Source organism: Phoca vitulina, unplaced genomic scaffold, assembly GCF_004348235.1.
Source record: "Phoca vitulina isolate PV1807 unplaced genomic scaffold, GSC_HSeal_1.0 scaffold4, whole genome shotgun sequence".
NCBI lineage: Eukaryota > Metazoa > Chordata > Mammalia > Carnivora > Phocidae > Phoca > Phoca vitulina.
Window position 1 is genome coordinate 20,821,309 of NW_022589707.1, and position 19,496 is coordinate 20,840,804.

At 36.9% G+C, this 19,496-nt stretch overlaps 1 protein-coding gene across 1 annotated transcript in view; it reads left to right on the forward strand.

Annotated features, from left to right (window-relative positions):
* Positions 1-19,496, forward strand: part of SLC13A1 (solute carrier family 13 member 1) — a 117,248-nt gene that overhangs the window by 88,681 nt on the left and 9,071 nt on the right. Inside the window, exons 10-13 of the mRNA XM_032401663.1 lie at positions 10,539-10,658; positions 15,082-15,180; positions 15,596-15,697; positions 19,309-19,415. Of these exons, the coding sequence (XP_032257554.1) occupies positions 10,539-10,658; positions 15,082-15,180; positions 15,596-15,697; positions 19,309-19,415 (428 nt within the window). The remainder of the gene's footprint in view (positions 1-10,538; positions 10,659-15,081; positions 15,181-15,595; positions 15,698-19,308; positions 19,416-19,496) is intronic.

Below are 19,496 nucleotides of genomic sequence, written 5' to 3' on the forward strand. Positions count from 1 at the left end.
GACTTCTATCCTTTTTCATGAATTCCCCAAGGAAAGAGATTCCACATTTTGGTCTTCTCGGTAAATCTTTTTCTAAAATTTATACCAAAATTTTATTGTTTTATTCTTGGTGTTAGAGGACTTCTGGTTTCCACCATTCCCATGAGGTTGATGTTGTTAAAGTAATCCTTACTGAGTTTGTCCTTAGTCTGCAGTCTCGTACAATGTATCAACCAAATTTTCTTTCTTTAACTGTTCCCTTGACTCTTTGGATGCAGTAATCCATTTGCAGTGACAGATTGGGAGCATTGTAGCACTTTAAGCAAAGTGTTTTAGTAACTATTTTCCCTAATTATCCTTTCTTCTAATTCTCCTAATCATAGGAAATTGGCCAAATATTCTTTAAATTTAGAAAATGCTTAACATGTACTTTGAAATTTGGTAAAGTCTTTTCTTCAAAGGTTTGCTTTAACATTAGGAAACATTTGCTTTTACTATACACAAACAGAAAGAAACTCAAAGTATCCCTTCTTGATAGAAAATACTAGAATAGAGGGGGAAAACAACCTTATGTGAAAAAAATATAATTGATGTTATTAAACAAGCCAGATATTTAACTCACTTTTTCTTAAATATTGGCCCTAAAAACACAGCATCTCAAAGCAACAATGGAATGAAATGCATTCAATTTCATTGGAAAAAGTGCCAAAAACTTAAAACTACAGGGGAAAAAAAAGATTTATATATTCTTTGTCCAGATGTTTGGACCTGGAGAGAAATTGCTCTTTATTTTCAAATATTCTACAATAATGCCACCTTTTCCTCTTGACACTGCTTGCCATTTTTTCTAAAGCAGTATCAACAGTCACTTTGTATAATTTCATTTTGGATCTTGCCCAGCTCCATGGGTATATGAATCCTAAGAATCAATGATTTCGCACCATTGACATCTAGAGAAAGGTGCTATCATACAAACAAACAATGGGAAGAAGAGAATGGATAACACATTTCAAAGCCTTTGTTTATCCATCTATCCACCTATCTATCATGTATAGATATAAATATATTTATATGTGTATATATATGTATATATAATGTCTTTTGTTCTCTTTTTTGCACAAAGAATGTAAGAACAGTGAATTCTGAGAAAGCTAAATTTTATTTGGTGCAAATAAAAACAAACATCCATTCACTCAGTCAGTCAAACATTTGTTGAGGACTAATGATGTGCACGGCACTGTTCTGAATTCTTTTGGAGAATGCAAAAAAATAAAACTTGCCAGGAAGCTTTGAGATTCTATCTGGTTTTCTAGACAAAATATACATATGTGAAAATCATTAAAATTTTTTAAACAAAATAACATTTGGTTTTTGACATGTAGGAGAGAAGTAAGGTGATATGTATTGAACTCTTTTTTTATTTTATTTTATTTTATTGTGTCATGTTAGTCACCTTACATTACATCATTAGTTTTTGATGTACTGTTCCGTGATTCATTGTTTTCGTATAACACCCGGTCCTCCATGCAGTATGTGCCATCCTTAATACCCATCACCAGAAATTTTAAATACATTTTAGTGCACACATATTCTTGCCATGAAGGTGGCATATAAAGGTGAATAAAGCATAGGCTCTGGGCTTAAAATGCCTGTGTTGAAATCCCATCTCTTCCATTTACAAACTAGATGATCTTAGATTACTTACTCTCACAATGCGTAAACAGGTGTTTTGCATTATTTCATGAAGGCACTTTTGGTTTCTTGCATGACCTCCACAAGTTACAGAAAATGTTATACGAAACATTAAATTGCCATTGCATTAACTTTAAAGTTAAATTCAGGCAGGAAACTCAGCTGTACAAAGAGCTAAATTTTTTTAGAAAAAGTGTTGTGAAACCCTAAATGTATTATAATTTATACTTCAAAATAATTTATAAGAAATATGTCCCAGTGTTGTCACAGTCTATAAAACACTCTTAACAGAGGAATAACCTATTTTCATTGTAGTTTAGTAGAATTACATATTGAAGAACATAATGTATGTTGTATTTCAGTGTATATTATTTCTAATTTAGATGTGAATTTTTGATTATTCATTAATACTATATCTCTTTGTGTATTATATAATAATATATTTCCAAAAGTAAAAAAAAAATTTTTTTTTGCTTACTTTAAAAAAAAAATTACTTACTCTCTTTAGACTTGTTACCTTGCAAGAAAATGGAATAATAATAAGGTTTCTCTCTTAGAGAGTTGTTTAAAGTTTTACAAAAAATAAATAGTACTTTAAAAAATACCTAGCACAGAGCATATGCTCAGTAAATGTTGGTTATTACCATTAGAGTTGAGAAAGTTGATGTTCAGCCTAGCAGACTGAGGTCCAAACCATGGTCATTCAAACCCTAAGTCTGTCTCCCTAAAAGATTACCTTCCTAGAAACATTATTGAACATATCCTAAAAGAGGACTGTAGCTGTGTGTAGCACCCCTCGATTACTAGAGAAAACTTGTCTATACAATATGGCCCAATTTAAAAGCGGTAAACACCATACTTATGGAGAAAATGAATGAAAATAATTCATAAAATCAAAACACAAAAGGTTTGTAATAATTATTTTTTAGGGAGGCAGTAAAATAGTCTGTGGATTTTCTTTTCTTTTCTTTTTCTTACTGTTTAGAATAGCAATGTGCAGATTGATTGCCATTCTAAGAGTCTGGGGACAGGAGACCAATCAGGAGTCTGTTACCAAAGTGCTGACAAATTATAAGGGGCAGAACTAAGCTAGTTATGAAGTGATAGGATTTAGACTCAAGACACTGTACAGGCAGAAAGTGGTGAGCAATTAGGTGTGGGTATTTAAGGGCAATGAAGGGTTAGGGCAAGTCTGGGAATTTTTGCCAATATGGCTAGATAGTGATGCCATGAACTTCTCGGCTCACTGGAGAAATTAACAAATTTGATTTTAGATATATTAAAATGGCCTTCTAAGAGCCTACCCACAAGATTTTCAGTAGACATTTACAAATGCATTGTTGTAGTTAAAAATTTGAGGGCTATATATATAAACACAGAAATTAGCATCTTGAATGTAGAAATGGTCACATAGGCAGAAAAAAGTTGAAAGAATCAAAACATGGATAGACCCGTGGGAAATATTGACAAGAAAGAAGATGAGAAAAGTTCATCAAAGTACGTGGAGAACCAGGAGCATGTGGTGTTTTGAAAGCTAAATAAGACCATTTTCAAAACGGAGGATTAGTCAGGAACAAGCAGTGTGGCAGATGGGTCAAGTAAGATGATGGCTAAGAAAAGGCTTGGTTCTTATCAGTGTCCTCCAACAAAACACGTGGGAGACAGGGCAGAATTTAGACTGGAGAGAGTTTTAAGATGTGAGTAGTAGCGGGAAGGGGAAAGCAGCTAATTTAAATGATTCTTTCAAGTTTGACAAAGCAAAGAAGAAAAGAACAAGCATGGTACGACCAGAGGCAGAGAGTTCTCTTGGAACAAGGAAGATGACAGGTTTGTTTTACACTCAGTAAGGAAACTGTAAAAGAGATGTGTGAAGTTTTGAAAAAGAGAGAGAAGAATATTGATTGGCTAGGTGTCAGGTAGAAGCAGAATGAAATTAGAAACAGGAGTAGAAATGTTAGTCTTGGAAAAGAAGGACATGTCATCCTGAGTAATAATGAGGAGCAAGTAGAGAAAAAGTGAAGATGGAGAAATTTTAGAATATGTATACAATTCCCTCATTTCACAGATGAGGAAACTGAGGCTCAGAGACTTTAAAGATTTATTGACTTATTTTAGAGAGAGAGAGGGCACGAGTGGGAAGGGCAGGGGGAGAGGGAGAGAGAATCTGAAGCAGATTCTGCACTGAGCATGGAGCCCGATTCGGGGCTCCATCTCATGAGCGTGAGATCATGACATGAGCCCAAACCAAGAGCCGGTCCCTGTACCAACTAGGTGCCCCAAGGCTCAGACACTTTAAGTGATGATCACTAGTCAGTGGAGGAACTGCCAGGTGAAGGCAGATGGCCTGAGGGCCAGTGCTCTTTCCCCCGGACAGCCTCTCTGTCTCACAGACCATATGTGAGGGCGCCAATTTGGCAAAATTCTTAAAGAGCGAGTTTGCTGTCAGTAGCAAGAAGGACTACATCAGTATTCACATTCATGGGTTGCATTTTCTTTTTATAAAATGTAAGCATGCAAACATAACAAATGTCATTTGAAATAGTTGCAAAGCTAAGAGTGTGGCTAGTTAGACTGAATCATCCCCTTGTTGTCATGAGCTGATATATAGCTTGGAAGGTGATTTTCAGAATAATACTAAAAGATGGAGCTAATCATCTAACTCAACTATAAAGTATGAGATTTCTCACATTCTTAGTCTTTGAATCTAGCACCAGGGGTACCTAAATTCTGATTCATCTGTGATTAATTGATCATTAGCCTTAACTAATCCTTAGAATAGGACATTCTGGAAATATTTTTTGTTCTACCCACCTCCTGTTACAACCTTACAGGTTTGTTAGATTTTTATTGGCTCCTCCATTAGGTAAATCCTGCTTGATCAGTGCTCTCTACCTGACCCTTATTCCATTCTGCTCCACTGATGATACTCTAGTCATCACCCCATCTCCTCCTTTCCTGACAATATTGTCAATAAATACCACCCTGCAATTAACCCATTTCTTCCTACTCTGGTTCTTGAAACCTGCCAACTCTGTCAACTTCTTTCTATACTTGAGCGGATGCTGTTTCATCTGAAACTCTGTTCAGTTACTCCTATACCACCATTCCCATCTCCTCTTATTGTAAACTATATTCACATTTCTATAAACCTGTCTCATCCACACTCATGCAGGCCGTCACCCCTGATGATTTGCAATCTTGTAGAGTCTGCATGAATCATTGTCTAATTCTTTTAGCACACCAGGGGCACAGGTAGATGATCAATAAATATTGGCTGAGATGAACTGTACCAAGACATAAATGAAGTGCTTATTGTTCTTGGGAACCATCTAAATAACTAAATAATCTTTTGATATTAAAATTATGCTATTAAGGGAAATATTATTAGAGACAATTACTGCTTTCATAGCAGAGTAGTTTTGGTGCATCAATATTATTTAACAGAATAGCTATTAGATAAACCCAAAAAACAAATCTACCAAATTAAAATGAAAGATTATCACAAGTAATATTTCATAACTTGCCAATTATCAAAGTATATTATTCAGCTTGTGGGTGTCAGCTGTGAAATATGTGGGTATACAAAGAGCATGGAAGGAACTTTTATTATCAATAATTAGCACAGTCACTGTTACTAATTATGTGTTAAATTATAACTACTCTAGATTCACAAACTAAGAAATGGTAAAATGTGTTTATAGGTACCCTACATTCAAAGCCCACCATCCTAACCTTTCTTCTTAGCTAGTTACAGAGGGAGAAGGTAAACCAGTTACCTAGCAATAGCTACCTTCAAAAGTTACCACGATTTTCCTCTGGAGAGATGAGCAGTTCTATTTCTCAGAAATAATTTCTCTGGCAAATACTATAGAAGAAATTTGGATACTGCCGAGTTTGGACTCAGACATTGGCTCAAATTTCAGTCCTGCCACATATTAGCTTAACTTCTGTGAACATCAGTTCCTTCATCTACCAAATGGGGCGATACTAGAACGTATTATTGTGAAGATTAAATGGGATAATGCACGCGTGGCTCTTAGCAAGAGGGCCTGGCACATAGGAAATTGTCAGTAATGCTAGCTATTTTTGCTGCTGATTCTAGTTTTACTATTGCTATTAGAAATATAAGCTTGGCTCATGAATAACAAGTAGTTAATATTTGAAAAGAAACGTCTGCAAATACACAAATACAAAACTGAAAAGTGGCTTTGGCTCAGAAATAATCAAAGCAGTCATTAATCAAGAGAACTATAATCCGTGTAGACACAGCTTACAGTGCTCTAAAGGCCAAAATTGGTTTCAAGGCTGTAAATTTCCACAACTACATCCACTCTTTTAAGGTGACTTCTGTGTTTTCCTTAGTATCAATGCTATCATCATTCTGTCATTGGGCATAAGAACTGTAACAAGACTATCTTCCTGAGCTTCAGTAATGACGGGCACACGTGCTTCAGGTCAAAGCATGTCTCTGTCATGGCGAAATCATTTCTGTAGTGTTCTAAAATGTCCTTACGACATCAAGTTTGTACCTGGATTATGGATATTTTGCAATATACATTGAACTTTGTATTTTCACCTGGGGACTGGAGTTGAGGACACTGGGCTTTAAAAAGATGTATTTTAAACACTCCTTCTGGGGTTAAAATTCTGCTTGACTGTACAATCTGTGACCTTGAACAATCCATTTAACCTTCTGAAACTTAGTGTCTTCCTGTGTAAAATGGAAATATAATGCTTTCCTCACAGGATTTGTGTTAGCATTAAATGTGCTTAGCTCATCTGCTCATTCCTAAACTTCTGCCTGACCTCTAAAACTTAGATGCCCCAGGGTGCACTCCCTGTTCCTCTTATCTCCATTTTCTCCCGAAAATTTCACACCCATTTCTGTGGTTTATAATATCACCAAATATTGGTAACTACCTATTTTATGTCTCTAACCTGCCCTCTGCTCTCAGTTCCAAACTCACTTACCTAACTGCCCATCCAATGTGACCACTTGGGAACCTAAGGGACATCTCAAGTTAACATGCCCCTTGCAGTGTTTTTGACCCACCACTCCCCTACCGGTCTGCCAACCTGTTCTTCCCTCCAACTTCATTTCAATAAACGGCATTTGTTCCCCATTTCTCCACATTTTGTCCCAAAAATACTTAAAATCAATGGTCTTCTCTTCATCTTTACTGCTACCAGTCTGACTTCAGCTAAAATCTACTCTACTTCCTACTCTATTCTACCCTATTCCTCTGCCAAACTTCCTTGTCTTCTAATAAATCTCCTTGTGTGTTTGTTTTATATTACTATTTTACAAATTACCATTAACTTAGTGGCTTAAAACAGGATGAATTTATGACCTCATAATTTCCATGCATCAGGATTTCTAGGCCCAGGTTATCTGAGTCCCTTGCTTAGGATCTCACCGGGCTGAAATCAAGGTGGCAGCTGGGCCTCGAATTTCCACAGACAGTCAGTGCCCTATTCCAAGATCATTCAGGTTGTTGAATTCAGTTCCCTGTGTTTGAATTACCAAGGTGCCCGTTTTATTGCTCATTTACTTGGCAGGGGGTTACCCTCAGCTTCTAGAGGCTACACCTAGATCCTTGCCACATAGCCCCTTCCTCTGGCTACGTGAAAGCTCACTTCTTTAGGCCAGCAGGAAAGGCTGCCTCTTAAGGGTTCACCTGATTAGGTCAGACCCACCCAAGTCTCCCTTTTGAGTAACTCAAAGTCTATTAATGAGGACCTTGGTTACCGCTGCAAAATCCCTTCACTTTTTCCATAAAAGAACCTAATCACAGGAATGAAATCTCGCCATATTCACAAATTCTACCCACACAGAAGGAGAGAGGATTATACAAGAAATGTATACCAGGGGCAGAAATCTAGGGAGTCATCTTGGAATTCTGCCTATCACCCCTTGGCTTCCACTCTTGTTGCCTTCAATCCTAAGGATCCATCTAACCAGTATGTTTTATGTAAATCACAAATTTATGTAGACTTTAAATTAGATCATGTCACTAACTTATTTCCTATGTTCCAATTACTCCTAATTGCATTTGTACTAAAATTCAAATTCGTTCTGATGGCCTACAAGTTTTTATATTATCTGACCCCTACTGGCTACTTCTTAGACTTTATTTCATGTCACTAACTTTAGCTCACCATCCACAACCACACTGGCCTTCTGATCCTCAAACATTCTACACTTATTCCTACCCCAGGGCCTTTGTACTTGCTATTTCCTCTGTCTGGAATGCTGTTTCCCAGTTATTTACATGACTGGCTCTTTCTTGCCATTTAGATCTCATTTCAAATATTACCGTCTTTAACCACACTATGTAAAATTTCTCCCCCCTAGTAACTTTCTATTATGTTATTTTGTTATATTTTCTGATTCTTGTTATGCTTACCTGTTTACTGCCTGTGCTCCTCATTTAAATGTAAACTTTATGAGAACCTGGACTACATCCATCTAATTTACCACTGTATCTCCAATATCTAGAAGAGTGCCTGATATGTGGTAGACACCCAAAAATATACTGTTGGGTGAAAGAAAAGATTCTATCAGAATTAATTGGACTCAACATAGTTCCTGATGGAAGAATTCTATATTTACTTTAGGCAGATACTTGCAGTAACTTCACTTATACAGGGTATGAGGAAGTGGGGGGGAAAAAAACCAGTGAAACTAATACCTCACAGTATGCCGTTCATTCCATTATCATTTGAAATATGCACTGTAGATCTAAGTATAAAGGTTATGATCATGGAGGCCACTGTCCTGTGTGGTGTTCACTTCCTTACTAATGAAAGAAACAAAAACAAAACCGAATTTAGCTTTTTCAGGCTTTCATTTTTCTAAATGGACTACCCCTCCAGGCAAAAAATCTAAGAAACCCCTCTTCAGTTAAACAAATTTTACAGGATTGGGTGGGGAGAACAGCATAGCCTGATTTCAAGGTATGAGCCATAGATGGTGAAAAATGAAATTGGGTTTAGGGTACTGTTTTGACCCTGCCTTTAGTAACATTTCTAAATGCCTTTAGGCTGAACAGAGTAACATAGGGCATCATCCTGTAATTCAAGTCAAATAAATTGATGGGAAATAAGCTTAAGCATTTCCTCCTTATTACATTTTCCAACTGAAGACAACAAACATTTTTTTTAAGTGAACAATTCTTAATAGAAGCTCATGGACATGATAAAGCATTTTTCCATTCATCAATTCTCTGTATTCCCAAGCACAACTTATTCATCATTTGTCATTTCTAATTGCATAATATGTAAGCTAAGCTTTGGATCTTTTTGTGGTAGATAATAATCATCCTCAACTTGCTAATGATAACTCTGGTATCCACAATAACTTCTTATAACCTCAAGGAAATTGTAGAAAACATTAGAAATCTAGAGTTTTAAAAGCCCATTATTGTGTTTTTTTCAAGTTTTTGTATTACTTAGCAACCATCCTAAAATAGAAGAAGAAACAATTTATAAAGTACAAAAATATAGCTTATGTTGATGCATGTAGCATGAGACATTTCGTTTATTTACATGACTTTTTTTAATGGAAAAATACAAAGTATGATTCAACTATAACAAGAATTTAAAAAGCTTTCATTTCTATAAATTGCTTTATATTTTGTAATTTCAAAGGTAATTAAAATATGTTACTGGTGTTTTTATTGCTTCTGTATATTTTCTGTACTTTCCAAAGTTCCAGCTACATCTTTGTGTCATTGCGTCAAGAAAAAAATCAGGGACAATTGTTTCTCAAATTTCGTGTTTTCCCCTCTTCTGTCATAAAATAGATAACTGTATGAGAATTTATTTGAAACTTATACTACATTTGGGTTTTTTTGTTTTTTTTTTTTAGATTTTATTTATTTATTTGACAGAGAGAGACACAGCGAGAGAGGGAACACAAGCAGGGGGAGTGGGAGAGGGAGAAGCAGGCTTCCCGCGGAGCAGGGAGCCCAATGCGGGGCTCGATCCCAGGACCCTGGGATCATGACCTGAGCCGAAGGCAGACGCTTAATGACTGAGCCACCCAGGTGCTCCAAAACTTAAACTACATTTTGAAAAAATAAATGTGAGGTTACCAAAGAAACCGTGCTTCTCTCTGACCATCCCACCTTTTTTTTTTGTTATTGTTTTGTGATTATGTGGGCTAAAATGCTGAAAATAACTAGGAGAAATAAAGGAAGAGCTCATGTTTTCCACAGAACTTTTGTTTTTATCTGGTCCAGATTTATTCCATTTGACTGAGCCCCAAAGCACTGTCTAATTCTAAGAAGAAAAGGCTAGCATATCCCTGGTAAGACGGTTACAGTTTCTTCAGGGCAGAGGAAAAACAGAGGGAAAACAGCCATAGGAGACAATATGGATGGATCAGAGTCCCTTCCCAAGTGCCTGGGATGCCAGCTACCACTGTGAAATGGTAGCAGACATTCAGGTCCATGAAGTTCATTTTCATCTGCTCCCATGTCCGCTTGGCTCACCCCGCTCACACACTGATGCTTTGAGTGCTAACAAGGCGCACATCCCCATGCATTCCCACTTCTGGTGCATTCAGTGAGTGTCGGGCACTGTGCTAGCTTTCCCAAGCACTTCCCTACAGACTGAACAAGAGGAACAAAAATCATAACATACCCTCTTGCTTGTATGGGAAGCAGCAAAAATTATGCAGTTACAGAATCAGGACAAAAGATAAGAGGTAAAACCAACTGCTATACTTAATGATGAGAAGGTCCGACATCGTCTTTCTTGGCTGGGAGCCCGGGAAGGACGTGAACTGCTGCTTCTCCCCAAGGACCATCCGAAAGGATGGCACTTGTACACTCCCATGAACACTTTGCTGTCTTTTCACACAGGCGCTACCCTGACTGTCACTGCATTAACTTTGGATCATGGTTTATGCTTTCCTTCCCGGCTGCTATTATTATTCTATTATTGTCCTGGATCTGGCTTCAGTGGCTTTTCCTAGGATTCAAGTAAGTAAATATTGCATGTTAATCAGATAAATAAAGGTGTCTTGGTTCCCACTTCTCGGCTGCTCACCCAGGGGTCTTTCACCCATTTTATGCACATGGAGTTTCTGCACTTCTGTTCCTCAGAAAACTGCCACACATGAGCACATATTTTAAGGACAAGCTAGAATATCGTCTAAACATTGTTGGCTGTGGAGGAGAGTTTGTAAAAAGCAAATCCATCTCATTCTCCTTTGAGTGCTAAGCTAATAATTTATTAATCGGGCAGAAGGGCATAAGGAACTCATTATAAGAAGGGCCCAGTCCAGCTGGTTAAAGTGGAATTTCAAGAGGTTTTGCCCCTCCTCTTGCTTGTATGTGGGGATTTCATCTGGTTATCTAGTTACTTTAAACTGTAACATGCAAGATTTCTGCTTCATCCTACCACCAAAATTGGTATGTCTTTGAAAAAATCACATAAAGACGTGAGAGTGTGCCCTGTGGAAAGAATGTTGGATTAGGAATCAGAAGACCAGGGACAAAGTTGTGGCTTCTCACAATGAGTGGTCTTTCTCAGTTTCAGTGTTTTCAACTGTAAAATGATGGAATTTAACTGGAAGGTCAGTCAGATCACTTACAATGCTGTAATTCTAACACATATGGGTCCAAGCTGAAAAATGTCGAATATATGTCTTCAAGGAGAATTTGCAAATTTTACCTTGGCTGGGACTGAAGCAGGTGCCTCGTAAGTGCCAACGAGCTACATAAATGACTTAAATGACAGCCAGCATTTAAAATTATGAAGGGCTCCACAGCAAAATCTAAAATGCAGCTTTATATATTCAACACATGTAACAGTACTCCACAAAGAAAGGGGAAATGACTATAAATCAAACCCTGAGGATCTGTTCCTGAGAAACAATTCAAATTCATCTTTATCGGCTTTTATTTAAATAATTTCAAGGACCTATGAACAAAACAACATGTTATCTACTAAGCCAGTGAGACTGAAGTCAGCTATGTGTACTTCCCTGGAAAAGCAAAGCACTGGGATCAGGTGGTGTTCCATGCCCGGGCCCAAATTTTCCAAGCTGACTGGTATTTTTCCCTCTCCATTCCTCTTCCTGGTTTTCCTCCAGAACCGCCACAGTTTTATTAGTAGTGGGAAGATGGTACTGATGATTTTTTTAAAAAGATCTATTTGTCCAGACTGTGGGAGCAGCATGTGACGGTCCTCCTGCTGAAGCAAATGTGTGAAATGTCACTGACTTCAGCAGGTGGGCATCAGTGGGGAGAGGCCAGCTGCGTACTAAATGCCCCTTCCTGGAAATCCAAGCCTTTGGGGTCTATTCAGCTGCACAGGTAGCAATGCAAGATGCAAAGGACAGGAATCCCAACTAAGGGAGGAAGCATCCGGTCACAGACCAATAGCGATTTCCTTCTTTGTCACCACATATAATGACTTTATAAAAAATGTATGCAACCATTGTCATTATTTTGAAATGGCCCACCATGTATAAAGGAGAAATTAAGAAAATAAAGGGCAGATGTAGTGAAAGGTGTTCTGTATGAGATCAGAAAGCCTGCAAAGTGCACACGTTAGGTAAAGTCCATAAATCATGATCAGTGGCATATTTAAATAGTCCCGTTGCTGTCTGCTATCAGTTAGACATTACACAGCTTCACGCTCTGGCTAATTTTTCAGTGTCCATTTCAGTCAGTCAGGGTCTTCACCTCCAGAGGTTTTAGATCAACACACAGAAATTATCAGCCACTCCCCTGGCAGGCCGCCATACATTCTGATTAGTGTGTTGGCTGTTAACACAGTTAACTCACCCATTATAAATGACCCCAACATACTTGGGAAGAGAAGCTCATCTATCAGTGCCACTGAACTTATTTAAATGAAGAGGATGATGCATTGTCATATGCTTCATCAGTTCCTTTGTGAAGGCATTAACCTTCATTTGTAGCAAAGCCAGTATGGCTTTCGACTTAACTATTTATCATCCCCAACCAAAGGGACCAAGTACATGTGCAGTCTACCAGGTGGAAAACATTTTTTAAAGAGACTCACCTTTTTTTTTTTTTTTTTTTTTTTTTATTTTTTAGAGAGAGAGGGAGAGAGCAGGGGAAGTGCAGAGGGAGAGGGAGAGAGAATCTTCAGCAGGCTCCACGAGCAGCACAGAGCCAATGCGGGGCTCGATCTCATAATCCTGAGATCATGACCCAAGAGTCAGATGCTTAACTGACTGAGCCACCCACGCACCCCGAGACTCACCTTTTTTTTTTTAATTCTACTTTTCTATTCCACAGTAGGATCTCAAAGTAGTCCATGGCTCAGTTTCTTATAATACTAGTATTTATATTGTGCCTAGGGGTAAAATTTCAAGACTGGCACTAGTCAGTAATTTAGCTGAGATTATAAAAATTAAATATTATTTCATTGATCTTAAATATAACAACATCCATCTAATTATGTTCAGTGGTTGGAGTGTGCACAGGAAAATGATTTTGAATGTGTAGGATGGATGACTTAATTGAGAAAACTCTATTCCTTCAAAGGGACTAATAGTTTAAACAAATCTGAGTAGCAGAACTACAGAAAAAATAAGTAAATAAAATGTCTTTGTGTGATAGCTACATTCACACCATCTTAGTCTTCCTATTTTCTCCCTCATATATATCCATGTTTAGCCCAGTGATTTTACAGGACAACATTATCCTGCACTCTTTTTCTAAAACTGCTTTTATTGAGGTATGATTGGCATACAAAAAGCCATAGATATTTAACATATACAACTTGATGTGTTTGGAGATACATATACGCCCATGAACCATCATCAATGTGAAGGCCATAAACTTTTCCATCACCTCCCAAAGTTTCCTCTTGTCCTCTTTTGCTTTTTGAGTTTTTTTTTCTTTTTTTCCTTTTATGGTAAAAACACTTATCATAGGACCTACCCTCTGAGTAAATATTTAAGTATACAGTACAGTGTTGTTAATCACAGGCCTTATTTTGTGCAGTAGACCTCCAGAAATTACTTATTTTTCATAACTGAAACTTTGTACCCTTTGACTAACACCTCCCCATTTCCATCTTCTTCCATTTCCTGGCAAACAACTGTTTTACTCTCTGCCTACATGCGTTTGACTATTTTAGACTCTACATATAAGTAAGATCATACAATATTTGTTTTTCTGTGTCTGGCTTGTTTCACTTAGCATATGTCCTCCAAGTCCATCTGCATTGTTACAAATGGCAGGATTTCCTGCTTCTTTAAGGCTGAATAATATTCCATTGTATGTATATGCCATCTTTTCTTTTCCTTCTCTACCACATTTTCTTTATCCACTTGTTTGTCGATGGGCACCTGAGTTGGTCCCATATCTTGGCTATTGTGAATAATGTCGCAGTGAACATGTGAGTTCAGATCCAGATTTCAATTCCTTAGGATATACACTCAGAAATGCTTTCCCTACCCACACACAATGCAATCTAACTGAGCTACTTACAGACATTCCAAGAGATAGAACATAAGCATCGAGCCATTTGCTCATTTGTTTATTCCCCTGGAGGAATTTTTTTAATCTAATCCTAGAGCAGTAGTTCGGAAAAAAAAGTTTTGAAGACCCTGGACTTCAGGAAAGAAAATTTAGTCACAAGGAAAAGGTGTCACTAAAAGCAGCAGCTAAAAGAAATAGAGACTGGCAGTTACTATTGGCAATAGATGGAAAACTATCTAGTGGATTCTATTAGGGCATAAGGGATGAAACAACTTGAAGAAAAAAATGTAATAGAGTTGGTTTTCGTTCTGAGAAGAGATCCAGCTTAGACTCCGCTCGCGAGCAGTGTACGTGACTTCTCTGCCCTAGCGTATGGCTCGAGTCCAGTGTATTCTGTGCAAACTGTGGATCTGACAACCAGCCGTCTCATAAATTTGAGCAAGGTACTGTGGATTTGCTGAGTCACGTATTTGTTGTACATGCCAGTGTTGAGAGTCACTGTGCCAGAGCAAACATCAATGACCCGGCCTTCCAGTAATTCAGGATCCAACTAGCGAGGGAAAACTTACACGTGTGCAGCAATTAACTAGCAAGATAGACAATAAAGAAATGAAACTTTATAACAACCAGGTATACAATAAAGTGTTAAATTGGAGATGAGCCGCACGTGGCAAAATTCCAATGGTGTGAACAGACTTAGAAAAGGAAGAGATCAGGGGAAGATGTGTGAAAAATATAGAACAAAAATAAGCCTTGAAAATTGAGCAAACCAGGCCAAACAGGAAGAAGGGGAGAGGACATTCGAAGGAGGAGATGGAGGTATAGGCATTACAGACAGATTTGTTACTGGCAGGAAGATTAGTATTTTATAAAGCTTTCACACAAATCTCTTCTATAAAGGGAGAATTCTTTGCTTAACAGGCTCCATTATTCTTTTCAGTTTTAAGGAGATGTTCACATGTGGCAAGACCAAAACAGCCAAACAAAAAGCTTGTGCTGAGGTGATTAAACAAGAATACCAAAAACTTGGGCCAATGAGGTAAGACACACATGCACACAGGCATCCATGGAAACACACTCGTCCTCACACAGATACACACTGCTTATTCTGCAAGTATTTGTTTAAAGCTAAACATGCACTTAATTGTCTGTGGTGTATTTAGAACACCTGATAAGAACCTTGAACATGCTAACCGTTGTAAATATAACTAATGTGACAAAATACATACTTTTGTCTAACTAAAATTTACCAGATAGAATGAAAAGAAGCCAAAGAGCCACAGAGGAGTCAAGTCCTTTTCTAACTGTGCAGATTCTCTCAAATTTTTGACACATAATCATCTGGTTTTTACAGTGTTTAGTGTTCTGCTAAGATTACTCTGCCAATAGCTCAGGGAGTTTCTACAAATGTCCTGACTGAGAAGATAAACGAAGGGATTGGAATTTTCCCACAGGTATCAGGAAATTGTGACCTTGGTCCTCTTCACTGTAATGGCTCTGCTGTGGTTTAGCCGAGATCCTGGGTTTATCTCTGGTTGGTCTGCGCTTTTTCCCGAGTAAGCATCCATGTTATGTCTGTCAACCCTTCCTGTTTTAGTCTGTTTCTCTCCTCAGTGGTTCCTATAACTCTGAAAGATTGTATGGGACTCTTTTCCTTTCTTTCCATTGAAAAGATTGTTTAATTCTAATCTTTCCAGGAAGAAAAAATGGTAAGGAATGAAATCTAAGGTAAGACTGCAGATAAGATAATCATATACACTGTAACTAAAAGTCAGGCTCCTTTAGACAAGGCTACGCCCATCCTTACACAATTAGGAATGCAGTCAGAAAGCCATGTTCTGTGGTGCTTGGAGTCTAGACTTTGGAGCCACACTGCTTGGCTTTCATTCCGTGCTTTTCCACTTTGGGCAAGTCACTTGCCAATCAGTTTCTTCATCTGTAAAATGAAGCCAATAATGGCACTTAAAAATGGTGCTGCCCTTCTCCCTACATAAGTACAATATAAATGTTTATTATGTGAGGTAAATGCCACTCCATCCTTGTTATTAACCTCATATGAATTCACATGCTATGGTTTTTGCCAACTTATTTTTTTTATTCAGTTCACTATCTTGTTTTATTCTCTAATTATGTTCATTTTTATATGAGTTCACTATAAATCTATCCCTGCCCCTATTTTGTAGATAAGGAATTCCCGAGTAAGTAATAAGACTGACTCTACAAACTAATGTTAGAAGCTGGGTCGAGTTAATTTTATCTCACAGTGTCTTCTAGACCAGCAGTCATGCTGAGTCATATGAAGTGAGGGGGACGACGATAGCATGATTTTCTAAATTAAGGACCATCCTACATATCAATATAAATACTTTGGTTTTGAAATTTGTGTTGTTAATCCATCTTTCACTGATATACTCTGGTTCCTAAATTGAGCAGATCTCTGATGATGACTTCCTATCTCACATCCCACAGCAAGAATCCATGTTTGTGGGGACAGAAACCAAAATTGTTTGGGTTAAAAGTATTCTGCCTACATGGAATGAAGAATTCCCTCTCTTCTTGAATCAGGGCCTTCTGGCTATATAGGCATTGTCAACATTTTTTAAAGGTGCAAAGTCTGTGCAAATTTCTGGTGAACATACAAGTGCACCAATTCGATGTGGTAGCATGTTTCTTTTTTTTTTTTTTTTTGTATTTTATTTTATTTTTTTTCTATTTCTTTCTATTTTTTTTTTAATTTTTATTGTTATGTTAACCACCATACATTACATCATTAGTTTTTGATGTAGTGTTCCATGATTCATTCTTTGTGTGTAACACCCAGTGCTCCATGCAGAACGTGCCCTCTTTAATACCCATCACCAGGCTAACCCATCCTCCCACCACCTCCCCTCTAGAACCCTCAGTTTGTTTTTCAGAGTCCATAGTCTCTCATGGTTCATCTCCCCCTCCAATTTCCCCCCCTTCATTCTTCCCCTCCTGCTATCTTCTTCTTTTCTTTTTTTTTTTTTAACATATAATGTATTATTTGTTTCAGAGGTACAGGTCTGTGATTCAACAGTCTTACACAATTCACAGCGCTCACCATAGCACATACCCTCCCCAATGTCTATCAGAGAAAGACATGTATCATGTGGTAGCATGTTTCAAAGGATCAGCTTCAGTTGATAAACTTTTTGTTTAGAACTAAGACTTTTCACTTTGAAAAGTCTAAACAAAAGGCAGCATCCAATTATTCAAAGCAAGCTATTCATAGAAAGCTATCATTTAACAGTTTGAGTATTACTTTTTAGTTTTGTAATAGGTCCTAAACCAACATAAAGTAATTATTTTCCTTTTTATTTTTATTTTTATTTTATTTATTTATTTTTTTTATCCCACTCCTATTATCTTAGGTAGGGAGAGTCTTCTCTAAACACCAGTGTGTAAAAACCAAATGAAATCAGACAGTAGCTAATAAAAAACAGGAAGAAATCCCAGTAGGAAATTCAATATAATCAGTTTCTAATTTCTGTTCCTTACAGAAGGAAAGTGTAATTCAGGAGATATTTTGTTCGCAGCAGAACAGAGTGTATTTGATATAGGCAGGTGCTCATGTTACCTAGAATTCTGAGAAAAAACAATGGGAACAGGAACAAAGGTTTGAGAGAAGAAGGGATTTGAGGATACAAATCTGATCAACTTTGATTCATAAGTTGCCAAAGCAAATAAAATTTGTATAAGCTTAATATTCGTAATAGTGAGACAATCTTTGTTCATAATAAACTGAAAATAAAATGAAAATAAACTAATAATAAAATAATTATAGTTTTAAAAGTCTTTGGAACAAAATTACTTCAGTATTTATGGCTTGATTTTCTTTAAAGTATGTTCTGTAGACTATATGTGTAATATAGAGATTTTAAGCATTTGGAATTTCCAAAGCTAGAATGATATATCAAGATTTATAGCTACCACCTAATGTTTTCATTCCATCTGTTTGAACCTGGACTGAATTCAACGTGTCTTTTCATAAAACAAAATCAGATTACATGATCCCTGACCTAATTTGGCAAAAATACCATAAAAAATTACAACTCAAATAAAAGCAATAAGGAACAATTAAATAATAAATATTGGTAAAGTTTGTTGAATAAATTACACCAAGATAGCTTTTTACTCAGCAAAGAAATAAATAAAATCTATATTTAAGGAAAACAGACTCCTTTATAAAGTTGTCGGAGTGAATAAAATAATGCATTTTCTTGATTATTTAGACTGCTCAAGTAAATCACAGAAGTAGAGAGCTTCTATAGTATGTACACATTACTTAGTTACAAGGGAGCAAAATAACTCTAGGGTGTACATATGTCTTCTCAGACTACAAAGATTCACTAGTTAATATTGCTGAATCTTAAAACTGAGTTCTAATTATTTATGTCTGTTTCATTCATATCTGGTTTCCAGGTGCTTCTTAACTGTTGAGGCTTCTGGGAGCCTATCTTACTTGCTGAAATGGCGTGGTGATTCTAAGACTCCATCTGTTCCTGAATCACTCTTAATTTGTACAGTGATCATTTATGAGCATCTCATAAACCATTCTAATAATTAATATTCTTGATTGAGTTTCATAGGGTGCAAAGCATTAAATGGGTTGATTTCATTTATATGATATGGTCAGGGCCTATAATCACAGTAGCAGATGTTATATCTTAGAAAAACAGATCAATGTCTTTTCATAATTTACAGAAGTTTTAGAGGACGCCAGAAACATCCTTTCTTTGCCACAATTCAATAGTAGGATGTTATACAACAATTATACAGGGCTTTGTCTAGTCTAGCAATTGTTTTTGCGTCAATTCTCCACCAGTATAATTAAAAGAAATAATTCAAAGAAAAAATTGTTTACCAAATCCTTAAGCTTTACCTAAAAAGGAATTTGCCATGTTAGGCTAGTATGTCAGTATGTGTATTCATGGTTTTGAAAATAAGGATACATATATGAAAACAATGGGAACATGGTCTGAAATTTTTGGCTTGGTTGGAAATCCATAGATTTTAGACCAGATTATCCAGAACAAATAACCTGTACCATCACTACTACTTGTATGCCAATAGCATAGTCAATTTCTGTTCAGTTCATACAAATTCTTAATGCCATTTTTTAATGTACACATCTGTCCTTTTTCAGGTATCCCGGTTTTGCTACAGATTCAACTGTTGCCTTACTTATAGGAATCCTATTCTTTCTTATCCCAGCTAAGAGATTGACTAAAACTACACCTACAGGAGAAATTGGTTGAGTATTATTTATAATTCTGAATGAATTTGACAGAAGAGCAAAAGTTACAAAATTCCATTGGTTTCAGTTAGCACTTA